The following is a 13,984-nucleotide window of genomic DNA, read 5'->3' on the forward strand; positions in this document are numbered from 1 at the left end:
CTTTCCTGTTTCAGCATGGCAATGCCCCCATGCACAAGGCGAGGTCCATACAGAAAGGGTTTGTTGAGATCGGTGTGGAAGAACTTGACTGGCCTGCACAGAGCCCTGACCTCAACCCCATCTAACACCTTTGGGATGAATTGGAACGCTGACTGCGAGCCAGGCCTAATCGCCCAACATCAGTGCCTGACCTCACTAATGCTCTTGTGGCTAAATGGAAGCAAGTCCCTGCAGCAACGTTCCAACATCTAGTGGAAAGCCTTCCCAGAAGAGTGGAGGCTGTTATAGCAGCAAAAGGGGGATCAACTCCATATTAATGCCCATGATTTTGGAATGAGATGTTCGACATTTGGCCATGTTTATCTTGAACATGCACACTTTATATGACTACATAAGAAAACATTTATAGTTACAGTAACCTCTAAACATTTAAAGAAGATGTATCTGCTTGGATAGTTTCATCTGAGTCACTGGCGTAATCAGTGGTGTAAAGTACTTAAGTAAAAATACTTTAAAGTATGTTTGACTACTTTTACTTTTACTCCACTACATTCCTAAAGAAAATAATGTACTTTTTACTCCATACATTTTCCCTGACACCCAAAAGTACTCGTTACATTTCGAATACTTAGCAAGACAGGAAAATGGTCCAAGTCACACACTTATCAAGAGAACATCCCTGGTCATCCCTACTACCTCTGATCTGGCGGACTCCCTAAACACAAATGCTTAGTTTGTAAATTATGTCTGAGTATTGGAGTGTGCCCCTGGCTATCCGTAAATAAATAAAAAACAAGAAAATCGTGCCATCTGGTTTGCTTAATATAAGGAATGTGAAATGATTTATACTTTTACTTTTACTTTTGATACTTAAGTATATTTTGGCAATTACATTTATTTTTTATACTTAAGTATATTTAAAACCAAATACTTTTAGACTTTTACTCAAGTAGTATTTTACTGGGTGACTTTCACTTTTACTTGAGTCATTTTTTATTAAGGTATCTTTACTTTTACTCAAGTATGACAATTGGGTACTTTTTCTACCACTGGGAGTAATTCCATTCTTTAACTCTGTGGTCACCAACCTTTTCTGAGTCAAGATCATTTTTTTAGTCAAAATGCAAGCCGAGATCTACCACTCAGATTTTTTTTTAAACATGACATAAAAAACGTAAGCCTATGCAACATTAACCAATTAAAACAGTTTTGTAGCAATAAGGTTAGTGCAGTAGGCTATAGGCCCAATACATTATCACATTGGCTATGCTTGAATTGCCCTGCCAATGTTATTCTTCTCAGACCATTTTGAAATTATATTTCAACATTTTATGTATGTCATCACACTGGTAATACACTGAACAAAAATATAAACACAACATGTAAAGTGTTGGTCCCATGTTTCATGAGCTGAAATAAAATATCCCAGAAATGTTCCATACGTACAAAAAGCTTATTTTTCTGTTAGTGAGCATTTCTCCTTAGCCAAGATAATCCATCCACCTGACAGGTATGTCATATCAAGAAGCTGATTAAACAGCATGATCAGCACAGCTGCAGCTTGTGCTGGGGACAATAAAAGGCCACTCTAAAATGTGCAATTTTGTCATACAACACAATGTCACAGATGTCTCAAGTTTTGAGAGAGAATTTGGCAGTATGTCCAACAGGCCTCACAACCACAGACCACGTGTATGGGGTCATGTGGGTGAGCGGGTTGCTGGTGTCAACAGAGTGCCCCAAGGTGGCAGTGGGGTTATGGTATGGGCATTCATAAGCTACGGACAACAGACACAACTGCATTTTATCGATGGCAATTTGAATGCAGAGATGCGGTGAGGAGATCCTGAGGCCCATTGTTGTGCCATCCATCCTTGACCATCATTACATTTTAGTCTTTTAGCAGACGCTCTTATCCAGAGCGACTTACAGTTAGTGAGTGCATACATTTTTCATACTTTTTTCATACTGGCCCCCCATGGGAATCGAACCCACAACCCTGGCGTTGCAAGTGCCATGCTCTACCAACTGAGCTACAGGAGGCCATGTTTCAGCACGATAATGCACAGCCCCATGTCGCAAGGATCTGTCCACAATTCCTGGAAGCTGAAAATGTCCCAGTTCTTCCATGGCCTGCACACTCACCAGACATGTCACCCAGTGAGCATGTTTGGGATGCTCTGCATCGACGTGTACACAGCGTGTTCCAGTTCCCAATATCCAGCAACTTCGCACAGCCATTGAAGAGGAGTGGGACAACATTTCACAGGCCACAATCAACAGCCTGATCAACTCCATGCGAAGGAGATGTTTCGCGCTGCATTAGGCAAATGGGAGTTACACCAGATACTGACTAGTTTTCTGATTCACGCCCCTACTTTTTTTTTTAAAGGTACTGTATCTGTGACCAACAGATACATATCTGTATTCCCAGTCATGTGAAATCCATAGATTAGGGCCTAATTTATTTATTTCAAATGACTGATTTCGTTATATTACTGTAACTCAGTAAAAATCTTTGAAGTTGTTGCATGTTGCGTTCATATTTTTGTTCAGTATAGATAATTTGTTTTATTACTTGTGAGGCACTGCTGAGTGAGCATAATACATTTTTTTTTTTTTTTACTGGACTGGCCTGCGTCTGATGGTCAGTCTGAATCAAGTGCACCTACCGCCAACAGCGCAAAACGAATAAACAAATAGGAACACAAGGCTTTATCGTTGGTTTGTGACCACTGCTTTAACTTGTATTTTTCATTGAGTTGGAGACGTGAATCCAACATATCATTTGTTAAATTGTCGACCAGTTAATATGCTATTTATTGTTTTTCAGAAGTCATATTGAAATGTGTTTGGTTGTCAACACAACCAATTAACAACATTTGAAGGAGATGTATCTTCTGCTTGGATAGTTTCATCTGTGCCACTAATTAGTCTGGCTTTAATTCTAATTTGTCTACAAATTAATAATTTATATGTTGGATTCACGTCTCCATCTCAACCAAAAATCTAAGTTAAAGAATAGGACTAAATCAAATCAAACTTTAAATGCACTTTAAATATAGTTTGATTTGATTTAGTCCTACTCTTTAACTTACATTTTTGGTTGAGATGGAGACGTGAATCCAACATATCAAGTAATTTAATTATATTATTAACGTAAGACTCTCAGGGACGGATGAGTTGGTTGATTCATTTATTAACCACCATATTAAACTCAGTCTTCTCTCCTGTCTCCCCTGTTTGTTTCTGGGTTCAGTTTTGGAGCTTATGCGGCAACGCCCTGACCCCTAAGCGAGGAATTTTTGGCAAAACGGGAGATCTCCAAACCATCCTCTGTCTGGCCTGTGCCAGAGACGAGGTCACATATTCAGGTGCCTTGAACGGGGACATCTATGTCTGGAAGAGCATCAACCTGATCCGGACAGTTCAAGGAGCCCATGGGGTAATTGTGTGTGTATGTGTGTGTGTGTGTGTGTGTTTGTGTGATAGTTGGTTCTAACCAGCCTTAGTTCTGCCACGCTTCCTGGTGGTGTCTCTTGTTTATGCGTCAGTAGTGGGCTGTAGCTTGGGGAATGCTAAGCAGCAGGCTCTTCTCAGATCAAGAGATGTCATGCTCTGCAGCTCATGCTCAGGCTGGTTTTCATTCTCCTACAGCCAGCCCCCACACATCTGCCACAGGCCTGCTTTCACAGTCAGACACAAAACTCACTCAATCACACTGCCTGCCTTAACCCACCTTAGTGCTATCGTTAGATCCATCCAGTGGATGATAAAACACATCATCATCCATGTTCAACTCACCCACCTGCGACTGAACAACTCCTCCATCCGTAGAGCTTGGTTTATTTCGACTGATGAAAGCATACAAGAGTACACGTTTAGCAGGGTGACGGTGTGCCATGTAACCCCTGTGGTTCTCTTTTATTTTGCTCAGTGGAAAGGATCAGCAGTTTACTACTCTGGATTAAATTATATCTGTGAGCTCAACAGCTGGATGCAGGGCTGGATGGGTGGGGGGGAGGGGGAGTGGGGTGGGACCCTACTGTGGTCCATGTCCGTGCTCTGCACTCCAAACATACTTCTGGCTGGCTCTACCACAGGAATCCTTCCCGCCAATCACTGTGTTCCACAGCAGGCGGCTCCCGGAGCCTGCCAATAAAAAAGATATGAGAAAAAAAACGCTTCATGTAATGCACCGTTGTGTTATCTCTTCACGCAGCAGCTACGGTATAATTGTGAAAGCCTTGTTAGACATGTGTCTGCTGCAGCAGGGCTGTTGGTAGTTGCTGTACTGCTAGTCTGTCTTGCTCATTTATTGTGCACATCCCCACTGACAGACTGTAATTTCCTCCAGTCAGGGATTTTCAGCATGAATGCCTGTGAGGAGGGCTTTGCCACCGGAGGCCGGGACGGCTGCGTCCGACTATGGGATCTCAACTTCAAACCAATTACTGTCATCGATCTCAGGGAAACAGACCAGGGATATAAAGGTGACATACAACTCCCCCATCTCTTCTCCTCTTCTTTCCCACACAGAGCCAGTCCACAGGATGTCAATGTGCACTGAGTCGATAAATTAACCAGGATGTTCTTCTCATGTTGTTCTTTAGTACAGGCCTTTTGTATACCGCTAGACTCTTTTCTATTACATCTACAGGATGTATTCTAGATCACTAATAGTTGTTTCCTTTCTTCTTTCTTTCGTTTGATTTGTGGTCTTGGGCCTAACAGTAGCTAGAGGTGAAAATAGCAGAGGTGGGTAACTGAGCAGGGCACTGTACAGTCAGAGAACCTCCCCTGTCCTTATGTGCATAGAAGTCCCGGTATTGTATTGTTCCATTCCCCTTCTTGGTTATTCAGCCCAAAGTGTTGCCTACATATTTACTGTATGTACATATATGAATATGTACAGTATACATGTATGAATATATGTATACCTCCATTCCTTCTTACCTTTACTTACCCTAGAGACAGCCAACTATACTGTCTCCATAACAACCACCATATTGTGTAGTCCTCTTGCATTCCTTCTATGTCTTGTTCTGTTTGTTACAGCCACTCTGTGTGTGGGTGTCTGTCTGCATGTTTTTATCCATTTAACTGTTTGTGCATGGATGTGTGTTGACAGGGTTGTCAGTGCGCAGCGTGTGTTGGCGGGGGGATCATATCTTGGTGGGCACCCAGGACAGTGAGATATTTGAGGTGGTGGTCCACGATCGCACGAAGCCTTTCCTCATCATGCAGGGTCACTGTGAGGGAGAGCTGTGGGCGCTGGCTGTGCACCCCACCAAGCCCCTGGCCATGACCGGCAGCGATGACCGCTCAGTCAGGTGGGTGACCAAGCACAACCACTGTCAAACCCTAGGACTAGTCTATGCTTATTATATCCACAGTATCCCTCACACAAATGCAGTCACTGAAATGATCTGGAAATCCAAAGAAATGTTTACATAATAGGTACACACATTCACTTCAGGTACTTATATGGTTAATGAGGGAATTGGACCCACATGACTACTAACAAAGCTGTCTCTCCCTCTGTCTCTCCCTCTCCCTCTGTCTCTGTCTCTCCCTCTCCCTCTGTCTCTGTCTCTGTCTCTCCCTCTCCCTCTGTCTCTGTCTCTCCCTCTCCCTCTCCCTCTCCCTCTCCCTCTGTCTCTGTCTCTGTCTCTGTCTCTGTCTCTGTCTCTCCCTCTCCCTCTCCCTCTGTCTCTGTCTCTGTCTCTGTCTCTGTCTCTGTCTCTCCCTCTCCCTCTCCCTCTGTCTCTGTCTCTGTCTCTGTCTCTGTCTCTCCCTCTGTCTCTCCCTCTCCCTCTGTCTCTGTCTCTGTCTCTGTCTCTCCCTCTGTCTCTGTCTCTGTCTCTCCCTCTGTCTCTGTCTCTGTCTCTCCCTCTCCCTCTCCCTCTGTCTCTGTCTCTGTCTCTCCCTCTGTCTCTCCCTCTCCCTCTGTCTCTCCCTCTCCCTCTGTCTCTGTCTCTGTCTCTCCCTCTCCCTCTCCCTCTCCCTCTGTCTCTGTCTCTGTCTCTCCCTCTGTCTCTCCCTCTGTCTCTCCCTCTCCCTCTGTCTCTCCCTCTCCCTCTGTCTCTGTCTCTGTCTCTCCCTCTGTCTCTCCCTCTGTCTCTCCCTCTGTCTCTGTCTCTGTCTCTGTCTCTGTCTCTGTCTCTGTCTCTGTCTCTCCCTCTGTCTCTGTCTCTGTCTCTGTCTCTCCCTCTGTCTCTGTCTCTCCCTCTGTCTCTGTCTCTCCCTCTGTCTCTCCCTCCCCCTCTGTAGAATATGGAGCCTTATAGATCATGCGCTGATAGCTCGCTGTAATATGGAGGAGCCTATTCGCTGTGCAGCTGTGAGCACGGACGGCATTCACCTGGCGCTGGGCATGAAGGACGGCTCCTTCACTGTCCTACGGGTCAGGTGAGTACAGGGCAGAAGTCAAAGAGCACTTCTGATTCTTTCTGATTAGCTTGGTATATGAACTTCATGTTAACATACTTTATTGTGTGCAATTTCATTACTCATCAACAATATGCCAGTTAGTGGATCCATGGATACTCAATTTAATTCAAGGATGGTTATTTAAGGAATGTAGTGAATTACCTTTCCAGTAACGTCCTCCCGCTCCACAGAGATATGACAGAGGTGGTTCACATCAAGGACAGGAAGGAGGCCATCCATGAGCTGAAGTACTCTCCTGACGGAGCTCACCTGGCCGTGGGCTCCAATGATAACTCTGTGGACATCTACAGTGTGGTGCAGAGGTACAAGAAGGTGGGAGAGTGCATTGGCTCCACTAGCTTCATCACACACATGGACTGGTCCACAGACAGCAAGTATCTGCAGACCAATGACGGCAACGGAAAGAGGCTCTTCTACAGGATGCCAAGTAAGTCTGTCGATGAGATGTCTCGGCATGTAGATAAATTACACTGTGAAGAGCCTTACTGTCTATGGGAAAGAAAGTCAGGATTTCTCTTGTGTCATTACCTCACTGTTATTAATTATAATTTGCTGCTATGTGTGTCATGAACTGTATGCTTTGTTGTGACAACAGTGACGTATGGCCATGAGACAAGATGTCATGATGACTAATGTGCTGCTCATTTGATGTTTTAGTTGCACATGATGGAGTTATTATTGTCTTTCTACTCAGGCGGTAAAGAGGTCACCAACAGGGAAGAGTTGAAGCTGGTGCAATGGTCCTCATGGACGTGTGTGTTGGGCCCCGAGGTCAACGGAATATGGCCCAAATACTCAGAGATCAATGACATCAACTCTGTTGACGCCAACTTTAATAATCAAGTTTTAGTAACAGCAGATGATTATGGATTAGTGAAGCTTTTACGGTACCCGTGTGTAAGAAAGGGTAAGGATTTCCATTGATTCCTCTATTCGTTGACGTGATGTTGTCAGTCAATTCGTTGATGTGATGTTATTGCATTCACAAATTAACCAAAAACTACTCTTCTCTCTATCCCAGGGGCAAAGTTTAAAAAGTATTTAGGTCACTCTGCCCATATAACCAATGCCAGGTGGTCACATGACTACCAGTGGGTGATAACTATTGGTGGCGCTGACCACTCAGTGTTCCAGTGGAAGTTTGTCTCAGACAGAAAGTCGAAAGAAGCTCTTCACATAGCACCTCAAGGTACATCACTGTCCCATTTCTATCACTGCCCCATTCTATTCTACCCCAATGTGAATATGACTCCGAAGTGCACTCTGTGACCCTTCCCCTTGAATGATGTTCCTTATCCCAGCTAAAAGCTTTCTACACCAGGTCATACACAAGAATACATTTGAAGTGATATTAGCTGGAAGAGCACTTTTGTGTTTGTATACAGCTCCTACAACCTTGTCCTCATTTGTAAGTCATGTTCCTCAACTAAATGGTCTTAGACAGAGCTGTGCTGCGCTTTGTGAAATTAAACCACATACTAACTGCCATTCCATTTAATTTTCCTAATGGACCTAGCAAGTAGCAGCCTAGCAGTGCCAGGGGTACTTACTGCCTGGTCTTGGCATGGCCAACCGAGTTTCACTGCATCAGCATTTTTATGTCTCAGTCTGAGTAATAGGGCTGTGGAACAGGGCAAGGAGTCCACCATTTAAGACTTTTCAAAGGCTTGCTTGATGAATATGAGATGTCATCTTCACCCATTTGTGATCTTTGTCTTGGCTAAAATGGCACTCAATACTGGTTGTCTGCTAGTTATGGATTAGTGGGTTTTTAACTCTATTCAACAGACTGATGTAGGAGCATCTGGGTGGTAGATTAGATCTGATATAGTCGTCTTCTCTCCTGCAGAGACGTTGGGCGACTCCAACAGTGAGGAGTCGGACTCAGACCAGTCGGACGTCCCTGAGATGGACTCAGAGATCGAGCAGGAGACACAGCTCACATATCGGCGGCAGGTTAGTGACACAACACCTGCTCTCCTCTCAGATGGCTTTGCCTTTGAAAATTACACATTATGAACGTTGCATATGAAAAACAACTGATATTACATTGAGTAAAAACCTTAACAGATGTCAGAGAGTTAAATGCTTTATATGGTATTTCCATGTCCAGGTTTACAAAGAAGATCTACCTCAGCTCAAAGAGCAGTCCAAGGAGAAGCACCGTGCGATGGCCATGAAGAAAAGAGAGAGAACACCAGGGAGCGGGGTGAAGCTACACTTCATCCATGGGTTAGGAGACCTCCGGAAGCACCACATACCACCACCAAACATAACACAAACAAATCATAACCTGTGTAAAACGTTCTCACACCAAGCAAACCTGAAAAGCACACACAATAACTCAACATCTGTATAGTCTTTATCTAACCATCTTTTCTACCAACACTACCCCACAGCCAAAAGGTCCAAAACGTGAACGCTGTGTTCTTCATCATTGTTTCCTGTGTTGTTCTGCTCCAGCTACAGAGGCTTCGACTGCAGGAGCAACCTGTTCTACACCCAGACAGGGGAGATAGTCTACCATGTGGCAGCCGTGGGTGTGGTGTACAACCGACATCAGAACACCCAGCGCTTCTACATGGGCCATGACGACGACATCCTGTGCCTGGCCATCCACCCCCTCAAGGACTTTGTAGCAACAGGCCAGGTAGGTAGCACTGCTAACAATGAAATATTCAGAGACAGGGATAGAGTAGCTTGCCCCCTCAGGGCCTAAGGGTAGAGAGGCTGACCTCTAAGGATGCCTTTGGGAGCTGGAGGGTCTTCTGTATATGCTTATGGTGCAAAGTAACTAAATAGAATTTCCTACTGCTAACACTGTGCTGGAATTGTTGCATTGCCCTGTGTGGGTGTGGAAGTTGCTGTGGATGAGTGGAAGCTAATTATTTATTCTGTCTGTCCAGGTGGGGCGAGACTCTTCCATCCACATATGGGACACAGAGATGCTGAAACCCATGTCTGTGTTGAAAGGATTCCACCAGCTGGGAGTGTGTGCCCTAGACTTCTCAGGTAGTACCCCAGGGCTGTTAACAGATGCTTTCCATACACTCTCCAGATAATGTAACACATTGAACACAACAATAACCAATTCTTGCTTTAACCTAGCCTGACATTCTCAGTCAGCCATGGAGAAAAATAACTCTTCCTTCACACAGGAGATGGGCGAGTTGAAATGTGTTCCAATTTAGAAGCATCGCGCTGAACAACCCTTTTATGGAGATAGTCTGTGTACTGTGGCAGGCTGGCAGCATCAAGGCAAAGGCGCTCATCTCTCTCCTGCTAATTGGCCACAGACAGAGGCGTAGCTGCCATTACCTGCCATGGATCAAACCTATACCAGGCTAGTTTACTGTTCCTCACAAAACAAGAGTAAATAGAGAGGCTCTCTGAGTGAATTTTGTATTGAATGAGGTTGTGTTTTGTTGTTCTTCCTCAGCGGATGGCAAGCGGCTGGCCTCGGTCGGGCTGGATGACAATCACACCATTGTCCTTTGGGACTGGAGGAAGGGGGAGAAGCTCTCAGCCATCAGGTTAGTACAGTACAGTAGCTGTTATGGCATCTCAGATGATCCATTCAGATCTCAGCAGGTGTCTCCTCAATAGGCAGACTAGAGAGATCAAAGGTCAAGATAAGTCCTAGGGGTTGACATACTTCATGAACGCTCCACTTACTGATGGAAAACAAGACTAGAAAATGTTTCTGTTTTCTCAGTGAGTTAGCTCATAATATGCAGTGCATTCGGAAAGTATTCAGACCCCTTGACTTTTTCCACATTTTGTTACGTTACAGCCTTATTCTAAAATTGATTAAATAGGTTTGTAGAAATGTTTGCACATTTATAAAATATAAAAAACATAAATACCTTATTTACATAAGTATTCAGACCCTTTGCTATGAGACTTGAAATTGAGCTCAGGTGCATCCTGTTTCCATTGATCATCCTTGAGATGTTTCTACAACTTGATTGGAGTCCACCTGTGGTAAATTCAATTGATTGGACATTATTTGGAAAGGTACACACCTGTCTATATAAGGTCCCACAGTTGACAGTGCATGTCAGAGCAAAAACCAAGCCATGAGGTTGAAGGAATTGTCTGTAGAGCTCAGAGACAGGATTGTGTCGAGGCACAGATCTGGGGAAGGGTACCAAAAAATGTCTGCAGCATTGAAGGTGCCCAAGAACATAGTGGCCTCCATCATTCTTAAATGGAAGAAGTTTGGAACCACCAAGACTCTTCCTAGAGCTGGCCGCCCGGCCAAACTGAGCAATCGGGAGAGAAGGGCCTTGGTCAGGGAGGTGACCAAGAACCCGATGGTCACTCTGACAGAGCTCCAGAGTTCCTCTGTGGAGATGGGAGAACCTTCCAGAAGGACAACCATCTCTGCAGCACTCCACCAATCAGGCCTTTATGGTAGTGTGGCCAGACGGAAGCCACTCCTCAGTAAACGGCACATGACAGATTCTCTGGTCTGATGAAACCAAGATTGAACTCTTTGGCCTGAATGCCAAGCGTTACATCTGGAGGAAACCAGGCACCATCCCTACGGTGAAGCATGGTGGTGGCAACATCATGCTGTGGGGATGTTTTTCAGCAGCAGGGACTGGGAGACTAGTCAGGATTGAGGGAAAGATTAACAGAGAAAAGTGCAGAGAGATCCTTGATGAAAACCTGCTCCAGAGCTCAGACTGGGGCGAAGGTTCACCTTCCAACAGGACAACGACCCAAAGCACACAGCCAAAACAATCCAGGACTGGCTTCGGGACAAGTCTCTGAATGTCCTTGAGTGTCCCAGCCAGAGCCCGGACATGAACCTGATCGAACGTCTCTGGAGAGACCTGAAAATAGCTGTGCAGCGACGGTCTCCATCCAACCTGACAGAGCTTGAGAGGATCTGCAGAGAAGAATGGGAGAAACTCCCCAAATACAGGTGTGCCAAGCTTGAAGCGTCATACTCAAGAAGACTCAAGGCTGTAATCGCTGCCAAAGGTGCTTCAACAAAGTACTGAGTAAAGGGTCTGAATACTTATGTAAATGTGATATTACAGTTTATTTATTTATTTACATTTTCAAAATACCTGTTTTTGCTTTGTTATTATGGGGTATTGTGTGTAGATTGATGAGGGGGGAAAAAACAATTTAATCCATTTTAGAATAAGGCTATGGAATCATGTAGTTACCATAAAAGTGTTAAACAAATCAAAATATATTTTATATTTGAGATTATTCAAATAGCCACCATTTGCCTTAATGACAGCATTGCACACTCTTGGCATTCTCTCAACCAGCTTCATGAGGTAGTCACCTGGAATGCATTTCAATTAACAGGTGTGCCTTCTTAAAAGTTAATTTGTGGAATTTCTTCCTTCTTAATGCGTTTGAGCCAGTCAGTTGTGCTGTGACAAGGTAGGGGGGGTATACAGAAGTTAGTCCTATTTGGTAAAAGACCAAGTCCATATTATGGCAAGAACAGCTCAAATAAGCAAAGAGAAACGATAATCCATCATTACTTTAAGACATGAAGGTCAGTCAATACGGAACATTTCAAGAACTTTGAAAGTTTTTCAAGTGCACTCGCAAAAACCATCAAGCGCTATGATGAAACTGGCTCTCATGAGGACCGCCACAGGAATGGAAGACCCAGAGTTACCTCTGCTGCAAAGAAACCACTACTAAAGGACACTAATAATAAGAAGAGACCTGCTTGGGCCAAGACACATGAGCAATGGACATTAGACCAGTGGAAATTTGTCATATAGTCTGGAGTCCAAATTTGAGATTTTTGGTTCCAACCGCTGTGTCTTTGTGAGACGTGGTGTAGGTGAACGGATGATCTCCGCATGTGTAGTTCCAACCGTAAAGCATGGAGGAGGAGGTGTTATGGTGTGGGGGTGCTTTGCTGGTGACACTGTCTGTGATTTATTTAGAATTCAAGGCACACTTAACCAGCATGGCTACCACAGCATTCTGCAGCGATACGCCATCCCATCTGGTTTGGGTTTAGTGGGACTATCATTTGTTTTTCAACAGGACAATGACCCAACACACCTCCAGGCTGTGTAAGGGCTATTTGACCAAGAAGGAGAGTGATGGAGTGCTGCATCAGATGACCTGGCCTCCACAATCCCCCGACCTCAACCCAATTGAGATGGTTTGGGATGAGTCAGATGGCAGAGTGAAGGAAATGCAGCCAACAAGTGCTCAGCATATGTGGGAACTTCTTCAAGACTGTAGGAAAAGCATTCAGGTGAAGCTGGTGGCTATTTGAAATATATTTTTGATTTGTTTAACACTTTTATGGTTACTACATGATGCCATATGTGTTAATTCATAGTTTTGATGTCTTCGCTATTATTCTACAATGTAGAAAATAGTAAGAATCAAGAAAAACCTTGAATGAGTACGTGTGTCCAAACTTTTGACTGGTACTGTAGATTGACCTGATAATACTAGGTTTGGTCCAGAATCAGTTTGGTATTATTCATGTAAATGTGAGGTCTTTGTCCACAAGCTATGATCCATACAGTAGTTCCTGCAGGATAACTCAGTTATCCACCTAACACTGATTCACAAAGATACGTGTCCAGTCATGCAATATCCAGCATCGCAACCATCCCTTGGCCATTGTACAAGCGCCAGAGCAGAGAGAGTAACAACAAGTACATCAATGCTCCCAATCAGTGGCGGCTCCTGAAAAAATTCTCAGGGGGGGCAATTTTTCTGATGATTTAGGTGACCTACACACATTTTAAAAAAGATATGTCCAGCAACAACATGAAGACAGGGGCAGCATATAAGTCAATACCAGAAGCATTTATTGACTGATCTCAAAAGTGTTGGCTTACCAGGGTTGGTGGAGCCCTCAGTTTCATCTTTGCTTCGCAAAGCTAACTCAAACACTCCGCAAAACTTCACACACTGGATTAGCCGGCTGAGGATGTGGCGGTTCTTGCTAATGTCGTAGTAAATATATTTGTTATAGTGAATATGGAATATGATATGTTGAGTAAAATGTTGTGCTAAGATCTATTTAGGTCAGGAGCTGGTTATAAGTTCTGTTCCTATCCAATAACAATGGACAAAAGGGTCCTATCTTGTCAGCCTTGTCAGCAGGTGGCCAAGGACAACACCCACGCCATAGGCCTCTCAGTTCTTCCAACTCACGAGTTCTTGCTCTGAGGACAAACACACACACACACACAAACACACACACACACACACACATCATCACTGTTAAACACACACACACACACACACACACACACACACACATCATCACTGTTAAACACACACACACACACACACACACAAAAATCCCCTCTCTTAGGCTGAACATTTGAAGACAGAGAACCCGACTCAGAGCCAATGCAACAGTGACAGTAGCCTGGAGGGGACCTCGCCCAACTCATCAGGACCAATCAGAAGATCAGAACTACTAGATTCAACCTACTTCATTTATTGCATAAAATGTCTGCACACAATGTTTCGGGGCTCTCTTCAGATAATAATAATAATAATAATAATAATA

General features: G+C 44.2%; 1 protein-coding gene across 1 annotated transcript in view; it reads left to right on the forward strand.

Moving 5' to 3' along the window:
• Window positions 1-13,984, forward strand: part of LOC311145355 (echinoderm microtubule-associated protein-like 5) — a gene marked incomplete at its 5' end in the record, with an annotated part of 64,434 nt that overhangs the window by 34,313 nt on the left and 16,137 nt on the right. Inside the window, 12 exons of the mRNA XM_084181577.1 lie at window positions 3,260-3,445; window positions 4,358-4,493; window positions 5,132-5,333; window positions 6,274-6,411; window positions 6,624-6,880; window positions 7,148-7,360; window positions 7,475-7,642; window positions 8,303-8,409; window positions 8,567-8,685; window positions 8,917-9,103; window positions 9,360-9,465; window positions 9,893-9,986. Of these exons, the coding sequence (XP_084037703.1) occupies window positions 3,260-3,445; window positions 4,358-4,493; window positions 5,132-5,333; window positions 6,274-6,411; window positions 6,624-6,880; window positions 7,148-7,360; window positions 7,475-7,642; window positions 8,303-8,409; window positions 8,567-8,685; window positions 8,917-9,103; window positions 9,360-9,465; window positions 9,893-9,986 (1,913 nt within the window). The remainder of the gene's footprint in view (window positions 1-3,259; window positions 3,446-4,357; window positions 4,494-5,131; window positions 5,334-6,273; window positions 6,412-6,623; window positions 6,881-7,147; window positions 7,361-7,474; window positions 7,643-8,302; window positions 8,410-8,566; window positions 8,686-8,916; window positions 9,104-9,359; window positions 9,466-9,892; window positions 9,987-13,984) is intronic.

Source organism: Coregonus lavaretus (assembly GCF_964263955.1).
Source record: "Coregonus lavaretus genome assembly, chromosome: 18".
NCBI classification, from domain to species: Eukaryota; Metazoa; Chordata; class Actinopteri; order Salmoniformes; family Salmonidae; genus Coregonus; species Coregonus lavaretus.